This window comes from Lutjanus erythropterus, chromosome 4 (assembly GCF_056507025.1).
Source record: "Lutjanus erythropterus isolate fLutEry1 chromosome 4, fLutEry1.hap2, whole genome shotgun sequence".
Classification (NCBI taxonomy): Eukaryota; Metazoa; Chordata; class Actinopteri; order Lutjaniformes; family Lutjanidae; genus Lutjanus; species Lutjanus erythropterus.
This window is the reverse complement of record NC_139320.1, coordinates 35927464-35950145: the sequence shown is the minus strand read 5'-3', so window position 1 is coordinate 35950145 and position 22682 is coordinate 35927464. Positions and strand designations below refer to the sequence as shown.

Below are 22682 nucleotides of genomic sequence, written 5' to 3'. Positions count from 1 at the left end.
AAGGAAAAGGAGGATTTGAAATGTCAGAAAATCAACCGAGTCTTTTAAAAGCTGCATACATAAATGTAAGAAAATTTAACAGCAAAAACAAAGACTCATACTCTTCTTCACTTTCTTCAATGCAGGTCTTAATTTGTGTCATTTTGGAAATGTAAAGTCTTTTTCTCTGTCTTGTCCTTCTCACATTTCTCAGCCGGTTACCACGGAGACAAGGTTCGGTCTTGTACTGTACAACAGGCATTATTCTTCAGTGGCTTCGCTCAGACCCGTGAGTTCACCACCACCCCACCATCCCTGCTTCCTCATCCTCATCACATCTTCTCGCAGCATTTCTTCTCTGCTTTTTGTCTCTCTGTGTGTCTCTGTTCCTGCTGTCCTTCCTTCACTCTCTTATTCCCTCTGTGTCACTCTGTTTTATCCCCATTGATTTGTGGTTGACTTTACTGTCTGTGGAAGAGACATTAGTATGGGTCCCCATTCTCACAGGCAGAGAAATGAAATCACACACACACACAGACACACACAGCTTTTGTTGACTCATCCCTGCATGCTCATCCTTGCATTCTGAGTGTCTGCAGAAAAACCACAGAGACTAAGTGACAGTGCCAGCTTTTCTTGTTGTCTTGCTTCATGCTCCTTCACAATTGGCACAATTCTGCCTAGAGTCATTTCAGGACTACACTTATCTCTACATAATGCTGTAACTTTTTTGGCATTAAGGTATACTTACACATCAGCTGCCTCACAAACTGACAGTCTGCATGGACTGCAGCAATGTTTACACTTGTCACTTTTGGTGTGATATTTGTCTCCAGCCTCCACAGAAGTGACACATTAACCTTTTCAGTGCCACATATGCTTTCAACTCATCATTATGGACTACTGCTTCACAGATAAGCACAGGATACAGAGTATGTTGTTATATGCTGGTTTAGAGAGACTAAAATCCTGATGTCTTCAAAGGACAATTTGATTTACAGATAGTACAGATAGAAGTCAAATGCATCACAGGATCCATATCTCCTACAATGTCATCACAAATCATAGAGGTCTATAGTTATAGTTTCTTAAAAAAAGAAAAAAGAGCAGAGAAAGAATAATCTGAATCTATTAATGCTGCCTTTGGAGAGACTTGACCTCCACCCTGATGGAAGCATCTGGAGCTCAACATGTAAACAGTATTGAGATGGCACTCCATACAGGTGCTGAAGGCCAGTAAGGGCAGCACCAGTAATCTTACAGCACAGCTTGATCATTTGTACCAATTCGTTCAGATTTGCAAATTGTGCAAATCATGCAATCAGAAAAGAAAGGACAGACTCTACAAAAGAATAATGAAAAATTTTGACCAGTGTCATGTCCACATTAAAACTTGGCAACTTCCTTCACCTTCTTGGACTCCAAAGATATCAAATATGTCAGACTGAGCTACAGACAAATATTTGTATAAAATCTATAATGTATGTGTAATATAATGAGTCCTTAAGTTGTCATAGTGCACTCTTTATCAAATGTAATACCATTTTAATAACTTAATAACTTGGCTTACCATTCTTTGTGCAACTGCAAATAATCCAAAAAACAAAAGTTGTTGAATCTCCATCTTTAATTTTTTGACCTGCTTTTTTTGCATACTACAGAATTATCTTTGGTATAATTTTTTCCAACTGGATGTCAGTAATGTAATGTCAATTCTTCATGGCTCTTGCCCGCAACTTGATTGGATGCTGTCAGATTGGTTAAAACAAAGTGGATCTGGGGAATTCAGTGTCGACTGGCCTTGGGGGGGAAAGAAGTATTTTCAAGTCAAAAAGTCCAAGTCCTTGTGAAGTCATGAGTCACTGGAGTTAAAAGTTCAAGTCGAGTTTTTATTATTTTGTCAAGTCGAGTCTAAAGTCATCTGACTTGAGTCCACACCTCTTCCTCTAATTGTAGGTAAGACTTGAACCATATAATGCTGAAAGGAATTTGCATAATGGCTCAAGAATGTAATGTGAAAAAAACAATCATTCCACAAACAGAACTATAAGTCTGATTTTCTTGGCCTACATACAGTCAGTATACACAGTATCAACCAAAGACATGAACCATTTCTTCTGTTTTGGGTTTTTTTTTTGTTTGTTTTGTTTTTATTTTTGTGTCAGATTGTTGTCCAGTATCAGCCACCTGGTGCTGGATGAGATCCATGAGAGGAACCTGCAGTCTGACGTTTTGCTCATCATTGTGAAGGACCTACTCAACCTCCGAGATGACCTCAAGGTCATCCTCATGAGTGCCACTCTCAATGCAGAGAAATTTTCTAGATACTTTGGTATGCAGCCTACCAATTGACATACTAATCCTCTTTTGGCATAAATCTTGACAGTTATGTGGTTAGGATTATTTCTCTGTCTCATTTACCCCTTCCCCTGTGTGTCACACTCTCTTTAGACAACTGTCCAATGATTCACATCCCTGGTTTGACGTTCCCAGTGGAAGAGTTCCTACTGGAGGACATTGTGGAGATGACCAGGTAGGGTCACACTGCTCCCAAACAAACACATACATCGACAGTAATGCCCAAAACATGCAGAGAAACAAATGCAGAAATAGAGAAACACAAATGGTACCTCTACATCGCTTTTGTTTTAATGTCATATTATATAAATTGTCTGGTGTTTGCTAGGTATCATCCCCAGAGTCAGGACCGTCGACCCACATGGAAGAGAGGCTTTTGGCAGGGACGCAACTCCAGACCTGAGAAGGAGGAGAAAGAGGCTGAGTACAAGGAGAGCTGGCCTTGTTATGCACGCACACTGCAGGGCAGGTGAGTTTGTGAGAACAGCGGGGCAGATAAATCGGCAGAGCAGCTGCCAGTTTGATAAATGTTTTGTTTAGGTGGGAAATTGGAGGATTTGGCTTTGTGAGATTCACATTTTAGAATAAATAACTCCATTTTCTTTGTGGATTTGAACTTGAAGTTGACACCGGAGGGTTTAAAAGCTGAATAGAGAGCTGCTTGAGTGCTTTGAAACTCATTGAGAGTCAAATTTGTCAAATAAATGCTGATTTATACGTCTGCATTGAAGTATTGTCTCCACCACAAGTAACTATAGTGTCTCCTGAAGTATGAAAAAAGGCAGTGTTGTAACTGTAACTGCATGTATAGATAACATGGTCTGTACAAACACTGCAACTGCCACTTTGCACTCACTGAGTGCCGTTTACCCTCATTTTAGAGAGGACCAACTCCACTTAAGATGTCATCCTCCTCTCAATACCTTCTCAGGAAACATTCATCTTCATTTTGTTCAGCTGTTTGCAGTGAAGTCCCTTGTTCTTGCCACCATTATTACTGCTGTGACACACAGTGAATGTGAAAGAATGTAAACACGATTTCTTATTGTGTACTGAGGAAAGAATATTCAAGTGGCTGATTGCATAGTGCTACAATCATATTGTGAAAGCACTACAACAGTCGCTGGGCAGAGTTTCAGGTAGAACTATAGCTCACTCCATACACTGTGCACCTACTTTGCCCTCCTACACTGTATGCAGGGCCAGGTATAATTCAGGCTTAAGTGGCACATGTAAGGTTCAGGCCAATTTAGCTTTTCATGGCTGTGACTTAAAGGGATAGTTATGAATTTTTGAAGTGGGACTGTGAGAGGTACTTATCCATGGAAATTGCAATACCCACTGTAGATGCAGGTCAGCACGCCCCCAGTTTGGAGATGCAGCAGGAGTACTGGTGTGGGAAGCCAAGCCATGTAGGCTGACTTAAAAAAAATCAGTTTAAGTGTACGCTATATTTAGACTTTTTATTATACCACTTATTATACCAGACTCTTTTGGCAAAATCAGTAATTTTACCTCAAAGAACATAAGAGGTGCTAGTCTACTGCCTCAACTGGTTAGTTTGTTTGCGTCAAGGCCAGAAGGCACTGAAAGCTTCAGTTGATCCATGTCAATTGAACCTTCTGTGCTGCACTGCAGGCTTCAGGTTTAAAAGTCCAACACCACACAACCAGCGGTGCTTTAGGAAAAGTCGCTATTTATATGTATCTATTTATTTCTATTTATTATAGTATTATTATTGTAAATCATAGTTTATGACCTTTTTTCAGGTCAGTCTATGTAATGACCAAACAGTGTGTGATATTGATGTTTCTGTATTAAGGCAACAGGATAATTTACATCAGTTTCACTTTGATAATTTAGATCAGTGAGGATGTCTTAGACTACAGCAGACAGCACCGACAGACACACACCGAGAAGATGAAGAGGGAGAGACAGCATCTGGTCAGTTCATTATGGTTTACAATAATGCAGCACAGCGGCAGATGTTTCATGGCGGAGATGAGCATCTGTCTTTTTGTTACTAAGAAACATATTTTGGTCTGCAGTGTATAAACCACAGAACTGTACAGTAAGATCAGGATTCATGATCAGCAAATTTTTTATATCGGTCAGCACTTCGTGCACACGCTCCACCTCTCTCGCCCCTCTCTGCTGCCTTTCTTTCCTCTCTCGCAGATGATTAATCAGCATGGAGTAATTAAGTATTTAACAGTACACAAATCAGACTTAGAGTAAAAAAACATGTACCACAGAAGTATACAGTAATATTATGATTCATGATCATAGAAAAAATTTATATCAAGTTGGCACATCTGTCCATATTCACACGATGTCTCCCTCTGCATCCGCACTCTCTGTTGCCAGTCAGCTCAGCTTTGTTTCTTTTTCTTTTTTTTTTTATTTTAACCTGGTTTGAAATGGTCCTGCTGCTCCATTAGCACAAGCTCCTCACATCCATGCCTTTTTTTGTTACATTTAACTCTCCTCAAACAAGTATTTTGGGTGCAGAAAAAAAAGCTTTAGTCTTCATTTGACACACCAAAATCAAAACAAGTTTGCAGTGGGAGCGTCAAGGCAGTATGACGTGCAATAAGATGCTTTCAGTGCATGCGCTGCCATTCAAAATGGTGCATGTACTTCAATACATCATTCACCTTTAGTGTGTTTTGGTCTTTTACTGTGTGATTGAGATAAATCCAGACTGACCCTCTAAAACAGCACAGAAGTTTGACCTATCCCTTTTAAGGATAGGGTCCTACCTTTTCAAGTCTGTCTTAAAACAATTGTCATTTGCCCATATTAACAATAATATAACAATATTAACTAAGCAGGTTTTTTGACTTACAATCATTCCTGTTGTTCCTGCAGAAGTTTTTAAAACAAATCAAGTGAGTTTCATCCAAAGTTATAGTGTTTTTAGTTCAAAATACCGTCTTTGTGTTTCTCTGGACAGTGCTTCCTTGCTGAGCAGCAGTGGAGGCTTAGTAGCAAAAGAGGACATTTTTAGATAAAAAAAAAGTGCCAGCTGTGGAGGCTATCTGCACTTCATTTGTCTAACCCATCCTTTAAACTAGTATTTTAGGAGCTGTGCAAAGCATCTGAGAACTTAAATGGAATAGAAATGAGTAACAATTCTGTTTTGTTGTTTTGATTTTCTTGTTACAATGCAATGTGTTCTGATATTGATGCTGCCAGCTTTTGGTATCTTTCCATTTATTTGAAATATTTATAAAATACTCTATGACAAGAAAAGTTCTTACTGAATTGTGACAGTTTAATACATTCAGCTCAGCATGTAACCAAATAAAAGGTTTGTTTGTGCCGAACATTGACTGATCATCATTATACCGGGAAAATGCCATCAGTTTATTTGTTCAAACCAAAATGTTTCCACTGAAAATACCTGTTGTGTATTGACTACTGGATTAAATGTGGCATGTAAATATCTTTTTTCGTTATTTTGAATACATTGCTTAGAGTTTTTATGGTGGACAACAAGGCTCCTAGCAGTGCTTGTGTTGTTCTACACTGCACAGACATAGACAAGTCAACTCTGATGAGCTCATTAATGAAATGTCAGTCTCACATCAAAGGCAGGGAAGAGAGCTTCCATATTTGGAAACTGTCATGTCTGTGACAAAATAATTTGCAGCTGTTCATGACCTCGCCAGGTTATAGCCAGCAAATAAAAGTAATACATTCAAGAAGAAAGTACCAAAGGAACTGATTAACAGTTAGTAGCTACAGTTATTGGAGTGGATGTCAGGATCACCAGTACAATTAAGATAGTCACTTCATTTATCAAGTATCAATCAAATATGAAAATTTGAATTCGCCATAGATTCTTTGCTCAACATCTGGAGAGAAACATCTGTCTGCAGATACAAATCTCTTGCAGCCAAAACCCAAGTGTGACAACCAAAGCAACAAGTAATGGAACTGCTGGAAACTTGGCAACAGTTTGGTTGATTTGGTTAAAACATAGAAACTAGTGGATTATTTCTTTATTGTCTATGTCCCATGTTTTACAGATACTCTGACAGAACCATTGAGACACTGGAGATGTTGGACAGTGATGACAAGATTGACCTGGAGCTGATCCTGGCACTGATTCGCCATATTGTGCTCAATGATGAGGTGAGTTTAACTTTATGCGTATCTGATTTCAGGGCAGCTATCTGCAAGTGGTAAAATTCTTGAATTAGATTTTTAATACTCTGAGATTAACGTTTGATTCCAGGGAACCTGTTTGATGTGTCTGAGTAGTCTAAAAGCTCTGAGAGCGAGTGCAACTGAAACTTTTCATGTATATTTTAAGACAGAACTTTTGATCATAGACCAACTGAGCAACAATCCTTGTGGAAGACGGTTTCAGATCAAAAGTTGATAGCTGATAGAGATGTGGAACCTGACAAAAGTAGAGAAGTACAGTATATTCTTAGGTAGAGCAGATGGAAGGAACAGGAGGGCTAGCTTCCAAACACAGAGCGATATTAGATCAGAGGAAATAACACAGATCCTGGCAGCAGATCTGTGCTAATGAGTGATCGAACAGATGCTCCCCCAAAGCACGTCTATTCCCTTATTTCTCATCCCAGTTCTTATTCCATTTCCTTTTAGTGCTCAGTTCAGACTTTGGTAATTTGGAGTAAAATGTCAATTCAGTGATGTCAAACTTCTCTCTTTCTGTGAATATTTTACTTTTTTAGTAGATTAATTTGGTTGTTAGTGGAGACGAAATGACAGTAGAACAAATATTTTGAAACATAGTCACTATTTCAGTAACTTTCAGTACTTTCAGTCATTTGTATTTTGCAGCATATTTAGCGTATTTTTTTGTATTCTACAGTTTCTAGTCACAGAGTCACATAGGCCACTGCCAACATGTGAAGGGGAAGCTGTAGTGCAATATTGCGATTATATAACAGGTTACCAACTAAATTAAAAATCTAATCAAAATTTAAGGCAATTCACTTTCACTTTTTTCCAATGACTCCAGGGCAGGAGGTCATAGTCTATATAGGCCCAGTGTGGTTCTTGGTTTACTTTCATGAATTAAAAAAACATTTCCAAAACATTCCCCCTCTAGGCACTGAAGTTCTATTTTTCATGATGAGCATGGTGTGCTGTCATGCTAGTTTGAATGCATTCTAAATGTCTAGTGGACCAATCAGATTGCATGGTGGAAACTACCTGTTGTATAATATCACAATTAACACCATTCAGTGAAGCCTATTGTTGCTATTAAAGGAAGAATAATGAGGGTGAGGACAACTCAAGAAAGTCAGTGGTACAATAAAAAAAAACAGAAGGAAAAAAACTGACATGCTTTGCTCTCACTTTCCTGTATTTTTCCAAGTGAAGTGGAACTAGTTTAAATGTATTTGTTAGTTTGTGGCTGCTGTGTTTACGAAAAACGCACACACGAGAGGAGCAGAGGGAGGAGACAGGCTCAGAGTGAGGAGTGACTAACAAAGACAGACAGAATAATTATCCCTTCCCATATGAAACCGTATCTCTATCAGTCACGGCCACCGTGAGCCAGTCGACCAGCTGATTCGGCGTGGCATTGTCAAACGGCCAAGAGGGAACTGGCTGATTCGCCATGACGGCGTTCTGAACCGAAGATACGGGCCGTCTGCCAGGCTTTCAACTGTGATGATTGGTTAATTATGTCGCAGGGGTCTGTGATTAGACACCTAGGGGGTTGACATGCAGGCATTAATGAACGCCTGCTGGGTGCAACTGTGTGTGTGTATGTGTGCATGTGCTTGTGTGTGTGCATGCATGCGTGTGTGTATGGTTGGTTTGTGTGGTAAATAGTAGGCCAACTACAGAGCCCACTGTACTGTTACTTCATTTTAAGCTGGAATTAATCAGAACCTCTTTCTCCAATGCATGTGTGTGTGTGAACATGTGTTTCTGTCAGGTTGTAACTCGGCATACTGCCTGCATCTCTCTCCTCCCCTCTCTTTCACACACACACACACACACACACACACACAGATACACAGACATTAACACACATATACAGTCCCATGTGGGTGCCAACAGTTGAGCACTGTAATAATAATTAGCTTTAATTAAAAGGCAGGGGGTGCTCGGGGCCCTGAAGCTACTTTTTATGTCTGTTCTTTATCTCCTGTCCCTCTCAGGAAATGAATAGTGAGCAGAGTCCTTTTTTTAAAGACTGGGTTACTTTATACTCGCTTAATATGATCCTGAGAATATTATTTGTTTAAATGTGTGCCTTTGATGTGGTTCCTGAGACTTTTCCCCATTGATGATAACATGAAAGTTGGACTTTGCTCAGGTTTCTGATGTTTAGAGCTTCTTAAATTATTGTTACTCTTACATTGATATCTAAGCTTTATTATCAACCTCTGATCTCTCTCTCCAGACTGCTTTGCACAGTCTGTTCTGCATAAATTGTAGCCTTCATAATTGTGTCAAAGATTAGTCACATGTCTTAACACCTTTCAAGACACCATGTTGTTTTTGTTTACAACTCAGATTATGTGAATGGTTAATCATTGTAGAGCCAGCTGGGTATCAAACCTCACTACTTTTTGAGTACTGACTGAAATGCAGTTGTAGCTTGAATATTGAAAACTGCTAATATTGGCTTAAGATTCCTGGTTAGGTTCTATTTACTTATTGTTTGATCAGATATTTCCTGCCCCAAATCAAGAAGTGAGGAAAACTTGCTACTTTTAGGGTTATATTCATGCAGAGTTATTGAATGTAGGGAGGGGAATTAATAACATTTTATTCATACCAATGTCATTATCAATTCTGCTAATGGGTTTCATTCTTGATCAGTTCCCTTATTGATTCCTGATCACGTCTGTGTGTCATCATTTACAATGGAGGAAATGACAGAATATTTATACAGCATTTATTTTCATTAGGCTTTCTTATAGTCCAGGTGTTTTACCCAACAGTGTGGGTCAACTTCAAACAAATTGCAACCAAATCAACCTCAACAGATTTTGTGTCCTCAATTTGTTCAATATTTGCCTCGATATGATCCTACCAAAAACACTGTTCTTACTTAGTCAAAGAAATATATACATATCTATATATTCCGATTATGATTCCGATATGAGTCAGGATTAGTGGGAAAGATAATTTTTACATCACAATTTTAATTTATACTAGAGCTGCGCAATTAATCACAATATTATCTAGATGTCAATATGGCCTAGTGCGATATTCAAATCACAGAACCCTGCAATTTTTGATAAAGGAAAAAGGTGTGATGAAACACCAATATAATGAAATGCTCTTGTGTTGCTGAGATGCCCTGGCCTAAATATCTTGTTCTCCAGATGTAAGAAAATGTGTTTGTTTTTTTTTTTTTTAAACTTTCTTTTTATTGATTTTTTCCAATAGAAAAAACAGGACAAACATATAAATATACACACAACAAAGGTACAATAGACAGGGTCATCCATAGCAAAATACAATGACATGTTAACAACGGGCTGGCAGACATCAGGTTAGTGAATCATGTCTAGGGGCTAAGGCACCCATAGTTCTCCAGTCTTTCTCAGTCCACAGTGGCTCATGGCTCAGGGGAAAAATACAGTAATAATAATAAAAATAAAAACAATCAAATAAAATAAAACTACAGGTTTTCCCACACAGAGTATGCAATTACCTCTCATCTATGTAATTCCTCCATTTTTTCCAGTATTGGTCACCTTTTTCGGTATTGTATCTCAGGGAAAACGTCAACCTTTCCATGTTATAGATTTCTTCAACTAATCCTGTCCAGTCTGGAATTGTTGGACACTCCTTGTTCAGCCAATTCCTGGTTATTGCCTTTTTGCTACTAGCCAATAATATTTGTAATAGATATCTGTCTTGTTTATTTATCTCAGTTGGTATATTTCCCAAATATACAACACCGAAACTGACGTCCAGCTGCAAATTGATTATTGAATTGATTGCTGCTATAATGTTTTCCCAATAAGGTGAAATTATGGGACATTCCCAGAATATGTGAAAATGGCCAGCTGACACATTACCACACCCTCTCCAACATCGTCCCTGAACTGGATTATTGGTCTGTAAACTTTTAATTCTGGGAGTTATAAAGAATCTTAGGGTATTTTTCCAGGTGAATTCCCTCCACAGATCTGAGCTAGAAGTAGTGGACATTGTCTTACAGATATTTAACCAATCATCTTCAGATATCTGCGTGTTAGCTTCTTTTTCCCACCTTGATTTAATATACATTGTGGAGAAACCTCTGTCCTTCTGTAAAGCTAAATAAATCCTGGAGATCAGTTTTCTGCTCAAATTTCCTTTATAGGCTTTAGCAAATATCTCTATCAGGTTCATTCCTTCTTCTCCAATTGTTTTGATGTTTTTATTAAAATAATCTCTCAATTGAAAATATCTGAAGAGATCCTGTTTTTCCAAATTGTGTTTTTTCCTGAGGTAATCAAAAGAGACCAAGACAGTATCAGTAGAAACTGTACAGTAAGAGGTAATACCTAGATTTGTCCAATATGTAAATCTGCTGTCCAGTTTGGCTGGCGTGAAATCTGTATCGAATGCTACCCAGCGTAATAGACGTGCATTTCTTTCAGATTTAGAGTCTTTAAGAATTTTGTACCATATGTTTAAAGGGTTTATAATCAAATTAGTTAATTTATCTGTCGATAAGTACTTTTTCAAGAGAGTTTTGTCTCCCAACACAGATGGGAGAGGTTCACATATAAAACTTTGTTCTAATTCTTTCCATTTTGCATCACATTCCGGATCACACCAACCAACCAGGAAGCGCAACTGTGCCGCTCTGTAATAATCCTCCAGACAGGGTAGAGCCCTGCCACCTTTATCTTTTGGCAACTGTAGTGTCTGAAATCTAATCCGCGGTCTTTGTTTTGCCCAAATAAAAGTAGATATCATCCTATTCCATTCATTAAATTGCTTTGGTGGTATCTCAATTGGCAACGATTGGAAGAGGTACAGGAGGCGGGGCAGCACGTTCATCTTAACAATGTCTATCCGGTTGTACATATTTGTCGGTAGTAAGGACCAGCGGTTTAAGTCTGTCTTGATGTCAGCTGTTATAGAGATATAGTTGTAGTCATAAATGGTAGTTAAGTCCTTTGGTATTCGTACTCCAAGGTATTTCATAATATTATTTGTCAGTTTAAATTTACATGTTGTATAAATATTTTCATGTGGATTCAGATTATAGGTTAGAGTTTGGGTTTTATGTAAATTTAGTTTATAGCCAGAGTATGAGCCAAATTTTTCAAGTAGACGTAACAATTTAGGGAGACTTACTTTGGGGTTGCTAAGGGTCATAAGAATATCGTCCGCATATAAACAAATTTTATATTGTGTGTTTCCAATCAGTACACCAGTTATGTCCTTATCCTCTCTTATCGCCTGAGCCAATGGCTCAATAAAAAGAGCAAAAAGTGTAGGGCTAAGGGGGCACCCCTGACGACAACCCCTCTCAAGAGATATTGTATTAGACAGAGACCCATTAATTTTTATTCTGGCTGTGGGAGAGCAGTATAGGGAGTTCAAACACCCAATTACCTGATCATTGAAGCCGAAACGTCTAAGAACCAAATACAAATATTTCCAACGAACAGAATCAAAAGCCTTTTCAGCATCAAGGCTAATGGCTATAGATTCCCTGTCACTACTTCTCATCCGATTAATAAGGTGGAGAGCTCGTCGCACGTTGTCTTGAGTTTGCCTGAGCTTCACAAAGCCAGTCTGATCTGGGTCTATCAAATCTGGGACAATGTCCTCCATCCTTTTTGCTAGTATTGATGCATATAATCTGTAATCCATGTTTAGCACTGATATGGGTCTATACGAGCTACATTGTGTCTTGTCCTTACCTGGTTTGGGGATCACTGAAATTATAGCTTGCATCCAGGAAGGCGGTGTCTCCCCGCCCCTCAGGACATAATTAAAGCATTTTTTGAGTATCGGTATAAGGATTTTTCGAAAGGTTTTATACCATGCCGCTGGATAGCCATCAGCTCCTGGCATTTTACCTGTTTTCAATCTTGATATGGCTCTATTAATGAAAATGTGTTTGTTTGATAAAAAAATACAACAAATGTCACAACATCATGATTTATTTATTTTTATTTTTTTGTGAATGAAAATGCAAATTGTGATGTGAAAATGATCAGTCCCACTAACCGCACCACATATCACAGTTTCAATTTCAGTCAAAATAACGCATTGTGACTTTTTCTACCATATTGTGCAGCTCTAGTTTTCACTGAAAAATGTTATTAAAATCATGATGATGTGACATTTGTTGGGGCTGAACCAAACACACGTTTTCTTACATCTGGAGGAAAAGATCCGTAGTCATCTCTGCAGCACTACAGTACTTCATTATAATGCTGTTTGTCACATTTTTCCTCCATCAAAAACTTGCATCTTCTGCTATTTGGATATTGTACTTGGCCATATTTCAATTTAGATAATATTTAGAATAAGTCCCAGACATGAGTTTGATGTCATTATTTTGTGATGTACAATTGTCAGAAAAACATGCTGGCATCAATAAAAGGAACTGATAAGCTCAGAGGTAGATGAACTTGATGGATCTGAGAATTGGAACTGGTTCTCAACAGTTCTGGTTCTTAATTTTTTATCACTAATTAAATTGCAGCTATTAAACGCTGATGCACTGAGAAGTTTTGCATTTCATCAAATGAAAAATCATTGTATTGGGACCTTGGTAATTGAGGTATTGTAAAATTTCCAAACAGTGCCCATACCAGGATAATTTACATTTGTAAATCTGAAAATGTGGCTGTCTATTCTGATAGTTGACTGTAAATTTAAAAAAACTGGAAGCTGTACCATGTAATCTTTTGAATATCTTGTCTTGCAATTAATTGTATTGTTTGTATCCTGTTCTTTGCTGCCACAATAATAGAGTTGCTCCTCATGAATCATTGAAGTTTTTTTTGTCGTATTTTAGCCTTGTGCGATGGTGTTTTTATGGTTTAGTGTCTGACACTTAGTGTATGTTAAGTGGTCATCCATTCACAGCCATTGTCAGACAACTAAATTTGCTCACACTGGATTACCTCCAGCTCCATTAGCCGCCATCATCTGTTATCCTGCTGATGTTTTCTCAGCTTGCATTCATATTTTCCAGGTGACTAATTAGTTTTCTTTTTTTTTGTACTGTGTGGAGAAAAATGGGTCTATCCCTGCGATACTGTGAAGCAGAAGCTGTCCTGTAGTGGTAAGATGTTGTTGTTGTAATGATGTTGGCAGGCAGTGTCAAGGCCTATTGTGTGGGTGAATGTGGAGTTTGGGAGCTCAGGGCAAGTCTTCATCTGCCTTAGCTCAGCTCCTCCGAGGACACGGGCACCCTGTTCAGTCGGTTCAGTTGTTGCTGAGGCTCTTCTGGCTAATGGCTGCTTATTTCTCTTAGCTGTTTGTTTCTTGTATTTTTTTTTTTCTTCTGAAGCTCTGTCTGCTAGGTTTTGCATGTCTTTCAGCTGCTGAGTGTTCTGTCATGTCTTTGTCTGACAGGAAGGAGCAATCTTGGTCTTCCTGCCTGGCTGGGACAACATCAGCAGTCTCAATGACCTGCTCGTGGCTCAGCAGATGTTCCGATCAGGTAAACACATGGCAACACACATACAATACAGTATAGTACAGTGCATCATATTATATATCTGACACGGTGTGCATGCCAGTAATTTGCAGGGTAATATACCATAAAATAGATCCATTATTCATTCAGAGCTGTGTTGTGCGATTTTATGTCCTCCTCCACTCTAGAGAGTATTTTGCTTATTGTTACTTCACTTGGATGTTTGGCCTTCACAGAACGATGAATGTGAAGAGTTTGACTGTAGAAGACTGTTTTCACATTCAGCTGCTGAAGGGAGAAAGTTTCTATGTGCTCAACTTAAATCAGACTTTAGAAGGTGACTCCATCTGCCTCCTTTTCAGAGTTTTTCAAATAGAAACTCCCACCCAGCCGTTAGCAAATAACAGTGACAGATCACAGCACTGATGCCCTGACCTCCATCAGTCTCAGAGGTTTATATGTAGCAATGTTGTCATACAGAAATCTGTCATGTTTTAAGAAGGGTTCAGAAAAATATACATACACACTGGCAACTGTTGGTTTGGAAGTCAGCTCTGGTCCAATATGCAACTGTGTAGAGATGAAACAGTTAATTAATTAGTTGATGGAGAGAAAAATTGTTGGGTTTCAGAAAATTATGATGGACAATTACACAGGCGTGTGATATTCTATTGATGCAGATATTTTGATAGTTGCAGCCCAAGAAGCGTGATGTTAAAACTTAGAAAACATCTCGCACACATTCATTGAGAATGGAATTCTCAGTGAAGTAGAAGGCATCTTGTATTCAGGAGTTAAAAATTTGAAATGAAAAATATTTTCATATTCATAGATTCTTGATTTTTGGTTGAGGGGGAGGGAGTAGATGTAATTTTAGTTTAACTTTTTTTGTGGAGATATCATATCAAACAGAAACTAGATGAGTGTTCTCAGTAGAGTGCCGTTCTCCACTAGGCAGTGGAATTAATCTGCAGATTTTCTGATTTAAGATGAAATTGATTGAATTGATGAAACGGGGCGCCCCTGTAGCTCAGGTTGTAGAGCGTGCGTCCCATGTACTGAGGATATTAGTCCTCTGCAGTGGCCACCAGTTCAACTCCCACCTATGGCCCTTTGCTGCATGTCATCCCCTCTCTCTCTACCCCTCCCTCTACAGTATAATATTTTCAGAAATTGTGAATCATCAAAGCCAGGAGAGGTCCTTGAACATACAGTCATAAATGTGCACAGAATATAGTATTAGGCCAATGGGTCCAATAGTATGCGAGATTAGCTCCACCCCTGTTGGTCACACAAACACGACCTATTGCATACACCTGGTGGATATTATTATTATTGAAAACAGAATATTTTTATTAAGTCATAAAACATTACTGGAGGGGATCTTTAAAATCTTTTAGATTTTTAAAAACTTAACTTTGTTTAGTTTGAGGTCACTTCTCGTCTTTATTAAGTACTATGTTGAAGTGAAGTGAGTGTGCTATAATAGGATTAATGAATAATTTTGTTAAATTATTGCCCTCTCAACATTTATGAGCATACTTGAGGTCAAATTTTTAGACATAATCATTCAGCCTCGAGCACTAGCAGTAGTATCTTATGTTGACAAATGGTGCTTTGTTTGAATTTTTCTCTTGTGTCCTGTTGTGTTTCAGACCGATTTGTTATCATCCCTCTGCACTCCCTCATGCCTACCGTTAATCAGACGCAGGTCAGCATTCTTCTTTTTCTCTCTTTGTCTGTCTCACTGACTGTGTCTGTCTGTGTCTTTATTCCGTTATCAAATATCAGAAAAGTCCAATCTCATCTTTCTCTGTCATTCCTCTCAGGTGTTCAAAAAGCCTCCTCCTGGAGTTAGAAAGATTGTGATTGCTACCAATATAGCTGAGACCAGGTATGTGTGTGTGTATATGTCTTTGTTATTTTATCCCTTTGAAAATGTATTTCTGAATGTTACCCTATTGTAAGTTTGGTGAAAAAGAAAAAGTGATGACAAATTCAGTCGTGTTTGTGTTTGTATTAATGACAGGGACCTACTGCTTTACACTCATAGACAGAAACAGTAGATTTGAGGCTAATTAACATACGTTTCTTGGATTGATTATGAACACTGTCATACTGTCTCGGATGGAACAGACTGAGTCTCTGACAGGCAATTTGTTAATGTATCCACAGAGCCTCACACACACACACACATACATACACACACACTCACAAACTGAGCAAATTAAGAAGCTGCCTGCGCTCCCCCAACATCACTCCACTAAATATAGACTCTAAACCTACCGAAGGGCTAAATTTTATTTTTACTTCTGAATGACTGTGTGTGTGTGAGTCTTAGCTAAGCATTCTTGACAGACTGCTTTGAAGTGTTTTTTCCTTCTGATTTGGTCTTTATTCCAGAGCCTTTTTTTCCTGTCGTCTCTCTCTCTCTTCTCTTTCTCCACACTTCCTCACAGCATCACCATAGACGATGTTGTTTATGTGATAGACGGAGGGAAGATTAAGGAGACCAACTTTGACACCAACAACAATATCAGCACTATGACAGCGGAGTGGGTGAGCCTGGCCAACGCCAAGCAGAGGAAAGGACGTGCCGGCAGGTGTGTGTCTAAACTAGAGGTGCACAGAGACGTCATTATTTGTATCTGTCTCTGTTTAACAAACAAAATTGTCTGTCCCTGTATCTGTACTTGGATAGAAGATCAGAGGTGGGCATGGTTTATACTGCAAGATACTTAAAAATCAGGCAAATGCAATAGTTGTGCCTACAAAGCATCAGGACGATTTAATATTTGCATGGAGTTTAATTATGAATTATATTTCCACATCCTCACAGCAATCTCTCTCTTTTTATTTTTAGCTAAACTAAGTTTTATTAAGTGTCTGAGGCCCAAAAAAGTGTTTCTTTCAATCAAAAGTTTCTGTTTTGCACTGAAAATAGAAAGTCTACAGATACTCAAGTATATAAAAAATAGTTGAATCCATTTCAGTTAAATAGTGTTGGTGCACCAGGTCTCAACAAGCATTGCCCGCTTGCTCAGGATGGATTAGATTGTTGTTATTTGACAACTGCTAATAATTAAAACAATTTGTGGAGGAGCAAGTAAAAATTGACCCTGGACTAGAAGTTTTTTGACCTATTTGCCCTACTGGGCAAGTGAAAAAAAAAACATTAGCATTGAATCTTATGCAATACATTGATTGCTTTTTTTAAAAAAATGTGCTCCTGTAGTGTGCCTGTAGCCTGCCAGTGCTCCTTTGTGTCTGGGGAAGCAGGGGAGGGGGGTAAACTACATGCTTCAACCATAGATCTTATATCAAATAGGGATTCAACATATTTAATTTACAGTCTATGGCTCCAACTTTCTATTTGGAAGGGCAGTTGCTACATATTGCCCCTTTACCCATGTTGAGGTAATTATGGAGCTGACTTTTTCCGAATAATAATAAGCAACTTTGGATAAAAGAAATATCTGTTTCCTTCCTATTATTTATCTCAAATAATGTATTCGGATTTGGGTGCATGCCTAGTCTGCACACAGGGGTATTTGTTGGTATTTTTTATAATGAGGGCACGCTATATATTTGTGCCTCTGGGTGTGTGATGCTAATCTGGGAGGATTATTTTTCCTTCTATTTGTGAACTCAGCTTTCTGTCAGTCTCCCCCATCAGCAGTGCTCCTTCCTGCCTTCCCATCTGTAAACACTGAGAAAGGCAGAGTGCAGACACTCCCAGGTTGTTTCCAGTCTGTGACTCAAGCTCTGACATCAAAGTGGAGAGAGGCCCAATTAGCAGGAGCTGCTTACTGAGTGCAGTTTCATCCCATCGATTTTAGATTAAGCTCTTGTCACAGGACTAATATAACACATAACCTCTCTTCTTCTGTGTGTGTGTCCAGAGTATGTCCAGGGAAGTGCTATCATCTGTACAATGGTCTTAGGGCCAGCTTGCTGGACGCCTATCAATTACCTGAAATCATGAGGACGCCGCTGGAGGAGCTGTGCCTGCAGATCAAGGTTGTGTATGTGCAGAGAAAATGGGAGACACACTGACAGAGGGAGACAAATAGGTGTTGGCTCGGGAGTTGAGATGAGGACAGGATTGCTGTGAATGAGTTTGGGGGAGGTGGAGGGGGATGAGGACATTGCTGCTGGTTTTGGTCTTTGGCGTTGAATTACAGACACTTCTGCCTAATGAGAGTTAGGGATGAACATTCTGGGCTGACTCATGCTCTTTCCCCTTTGCTCTACAGCTCTTTTTCTCGCTTCTTTTTTGCCGACATCATAATCGTGCCTCTTCTGAGCCTCGTTCTCATCGTTTTCTTCTTTGGTTGCTTACCGTTTTTTTTTTCCCCCTCCTCTTTTTTGCGTTCTCTTTTTAAATCCTCATACACCACTCAGACATATTTCAACCTGTGCTAATGGAACATTAAGCCATAGTTCACTCTGATCTAGTGTTTGCAGTGATTGTTCTCACCAGCGGTTTTATTGGATATGAGTTTGAGTGTCTGTCTTCCACTGGTTCAGATGTATTTGAGTATGTGTGTGTTTTTTTCGAAGCTAGTGGGTGAGAGGCGGACTAATGCATCAGTCTGTCCTTAAAGTGAGAGAAACACTGTCAACATGCTAACCCTGAGCACACTCTCTAGTGCACAAACACTCCAACACCACCACCCTATTAGTCAAACATAGAAATGTGGCCGCATCCTTTTCCTCTTTGTCACAGGGGGATGTTTGTTGCATTTAGAAGTCTCTTTTTGATGTGGATGTGAATACACATTTAGAAAATGTGGATATGCACAGTATCATCTCTTATCATCATCACATTAATTCTCTGCTCAGCCAAGCACTTAGAGAAAAATGCTAATGTGGTTAACTCTGCACACTGTTTGTTGTTTTGCCACATACATCTTGTAAAGATGTACACACCATGAGAAGATGCACATAAAGCTAATTGTGGTAGACCTCACTATAGCTATGAATTGCTCACAGTTCAGTGTTTGAAACAAATCACACGCACTTAGAAAAAGGGAAGGGAATTTATCATAAGAATAATTACATATTTTTGCTTATTTATGTGTAATGTAATGTGATGTGTGTTGCCTAGATATTGAAGCTTGGGTCTATAGCTCGATTCCTGGCAAAAGCCCTGGACTCACCCACTGAAAAGGCCGTCAACCTCGCCATCAAGAACCTCACAGACCTGGTAAGAAAGAGAAAAGATCATTCAAACAATTTCAAGGGTAGGTTAACCAAAAAAACAGAAATAACAATAAATGTTAGAGGTTAAATCTGATTATTATTTTGTTGTTTAACCATTTGCTCCATACAATGTCTGAAAATGGTGAGAATTTCTGAAAAAAAAATTTTTTTTTTTTGCCTTATCCAGGCAGTAGTCTAATACCCAACAAATATCAATCCTCACAGCTGAGAACTTGGAACTTCAGCACTGTTGGTCTTTTTTCTTGGAAGACAATTTATTTTTAATAATAATATTGCCACTTGACAATAACATGGTAATGGTGGAGCAATGGATTGATAATAAAGAAATAATAATTAAGTAATACAGAGTAATTACCAAAACTGTGAGCATGTAATAACTTGATACCAAGTCTGATACCAATCACTGGGTATATCTGGGTAATATCTCACTGAAATTTATGTAACAGGGTGATATAAAGGGCCATAATCAAAAAGTAATAATAGGGAAGCACATTTAAAGTCAACCACAAGACAGTACTATTAAGTAATAGTACAGTACTATTTTGGTAACTATATGGTAATAAAATGTTATCAGTGCAATATTTATGGTAACATTAATGGGGTAATACCTGATAATGAGTTAATATAGGCCCGCAGTATTATAGGCTACTATCAGCATAAAATCCACAAAATTACATGAAAATTATTGAAAGTCAAATTTGGTAATTACCATATCACTTTATAATGCTAAAATGCACCCTCCCTTATGTTCCTAAAATTCCTTGTTACCTTGTTACCTGGAAGCAAGCAAAAGTGGCCCAAATGAGATTTTATTTGCTCCTACGTGACTCAGACGCGTTTTTTCATGGCAGTCTCAACAAGTCACATGGAATCTGACCTTTTCAAATAAGATATGGGTCATTTTCATATGTGGCCCTAAATCAGATACAGGTCTGTTATTTTTTTTTCCCCCATCATGACTGCAGTGTGAACAGTCACATTGGAATTCATGTGTCTTTTATGTCACTTAATCACTCTGAGAGGTCTTGAAAGACTTATGGAGATGCGCTGACAGATAAAGTTAAAAGTAGACATCCTGGAATTGGATGAGTCTGAATTCTATCATGTCAGTCCCACCACACCTGGTTCCAACTCTGCATTCTCAAACACCTTCATACAGAAGTACTATTAACTTGCTGGCTTTCACTGCACATCACTTTATAAAAGACACTGTAAATGCTGTCTTCAGTGGCCTTATTTACTTTCATTCGACAGCCCAGTGTGTGTGAAGTCTTTGTTATTGATAATTTGCGCATGTGGATCAGACCATGACCAGTTCACACTGGAATCTGATATGGGCCACTTTTTAAAAGACAATGTGAACAGCCAAAAAAAAATTCTGATCTGAGCAATAAATCAGAGTTGAGCCCTGATTCCTGGTTATTACACAGAGTTTGTGTACAATAACCAGGAATCAGGGCTGCAAAATGCTTAACTACCTGTTTCTTTTTAATTTCATGATAAAAAAATGTTAAATAAATTTCAGCCTAATATTACCCATTCACACCCATTGTTAACACCAAGTGATTACCTGGTTATCACTTTAGTAATTATATAATTATTACCTGTATTATCCACCTATTTCCATGTTATCACCAAGCTGTAATTTAATGTTCTACCCACACATTTCACTCAAATCTACAGTGCCGGCAAAGAGATTACAACAGAGTAGCTTCTTGGGAAACTGTAACATTTTAGGAAGAGAGACTCTTTTCATCTCTCATCCTGTGTATGTGGTTTCAAGGTTTCCTGTCTGGAAACATTATCTACACTTTTAAGTAAACTGTAGCATTTTAATAGCGTCTAAGGATGCTATTTTGTAGCTGAACCTCGAGTGGAGTTGGGAGAGACAGAGAAATCAGTACTTATTACAAGGACGAAGATGAATATGAGCAATATTTCGTGCTAACAATGTTAGACATTATAAAAATTAAATGAAACAAATGGAGGAAGCTGTATATATGAAACCTTACAATAATGAAAGTCAGCTTAAATGAAATGAAATGAAACCTTATTAACATGGCTACATGATTAGAAACAAGACAAACACATATTGGTCTTCCTGAGAAACTTTGCTTTTATTAAAGGCTTTTTCACTTTTGCACTTCAGTGAAATGTTGCACCTTAAAACGCCTTGTCCTGAACTCAAGATGTCTAAGTATTTGTGCCTGTTGTGTGTTAGAATGCTCTGGATCATGCAGAGAACCTGACAGCGCTAGGTTTTCACCTGGCTCGTCTGCCTGTGGAGCCTCACATCGGCAAGCTCATCCTGTTTGGGGCTCTGCTGGGCTGCCTCGACCCTGTACTCACTATCGCTGCTTCACTCAGCTTCAAAGACCCTTTCTTCATCCCCCTGGTAGGGCGTTCACAGACATGAAAGCTCATGTCTGCAGCGTCACACACATGCACTTCAACACATTGCTTCAACACTCTAGCTTCTGACTTTTTTCAATGCAAAGATGCTCCTAAAGAACTGTTTTGAATGCATTTATCAGGGTAAAGAGAAGATGGCAGACATGAGGAGGAGGGTCCTGTCCAGAAACTCAAAGAGTGACCACCTCACTGTTGTCAACGCCTTCCAGGTACAACAGCCCACATCTGTCAGTTTGCTTTCACCTCTCTTGGCTGAATGAATTGATCCTATCTTAATTTATCATCTATTGATTGGCTAGGGCTGGGAGGAAGCAAAGCAACGTGGTGCCAGATATGAGAGGGAGTATTGCTGGGACAACTTCCTGTCTGCTAATACACTCCAGGTGAGCCGGGCTGATTGTGAGAGCTCTACACTGAAGTGCTTTGAGAATAAATCCAGGGGTTGTCCATGATTACATTTTTAAGTTGACTCTTGTGTGGGCAGATGAGGATGAACAGTGTTTTTAGAATTAATTTGTTCTTTTATCATTCAGATGCTGCACAACATGAAGGGTCAGTTTGCTGAGCATCTAATGCATGCAGGCTTTGTCAGTAGCAAGGACCCCAAAGACCACAAATCTAATGTCAACTCAGGTAATTAAGAAGTTTTTGGTTGTGATTAAAGGGATAGATAGGATTATTTGAAGTGAGGTTGTCAAAGTATGTATGGATAGTCAGTGTATTCACTACAGTAGATGCCAGTTGGCACGCCCACAGTTTGGAGAAGCAGAGAGGAGTACCAGCACAGAAGTTAAGCGATGTACAGCTGTGTGAAAGGGTCAGCAGCAAAACCTATTTTAGCCACAAAGGCTCACCTAAAAAAAAAAATCACTAAACGTTTCAGTGTATGCTACATATACAATATTATCTCCGCTTTACTTTGCCATCAGACAGCCTTTTCCAGCAGGGACCTGCTTATATAAATGCCAAATATTGTTCTCTGCAAACCAACCAAAGTCCTTTGGTAAAAACAGTAATTTTACCTCACAGAACGCAGCAGTGATCTGTTTGTTTGTGTTATTGTGTGACTGTGGTGAAAATATCAAAATCACAC

At 38.7% G+C, this 22682-nt stretch overlaps 1 protein-coding gene across 1 annotated transcript in view; it reads left to right on the top strand.

Annotated features, from left to right (window-relative positions):
- The window catches only part of dhx36 (DEAH (Asp-Glu-Ala-His) box polypeptide 36), a 42049-nt gene that overhangs the window by 12093 nt on the left and 7274 nt on the right, over positions 1–22682 (top strand). The window contains exons 8-22 of the mRNA XM_084717820.1: positions 194–268; positions 2145–2311; positions 2431–2512; positions 2666–2806; positions 6372–6477; positions 13888–13975; positions 15607–15662; positions 15781–15845; positions 16411–16554; positions 17854–17971; positions 19062–19160; positions 21399–21572; positions 21712–21798; positions 21889–21972; positions 22123–22222. Of these exons, the coding sequence (XP_084573946.1) occupies positions 194–268; positions 2145–2311; positions 2431–2512; positions 2666–2806; positions 6372–6477; positions 13888–13975; positions 15607–15662; positions 15781–15845; positions 16411–16554; positions 17854–17971; positions 19062–19160; positions 21399–21572; positions 21712–21798; positions 21889–21972; positions 22123–22222 (1586 nt within the window). The remainder of the gene's footprint in view (positions 1–193; positions 269–2144; positions 2312–2430; positions 2513–2665; positions 2807–6371; positions 6478–13887; positions 13976–15606; positions 15663–15780; positions 15846–16410; positions 16555–17853; positions 17972–19061; positions 19161–21398; positions 21573–21711; positions 21799–21888; positions 21973–22122; positions 22223–22682) is intronic.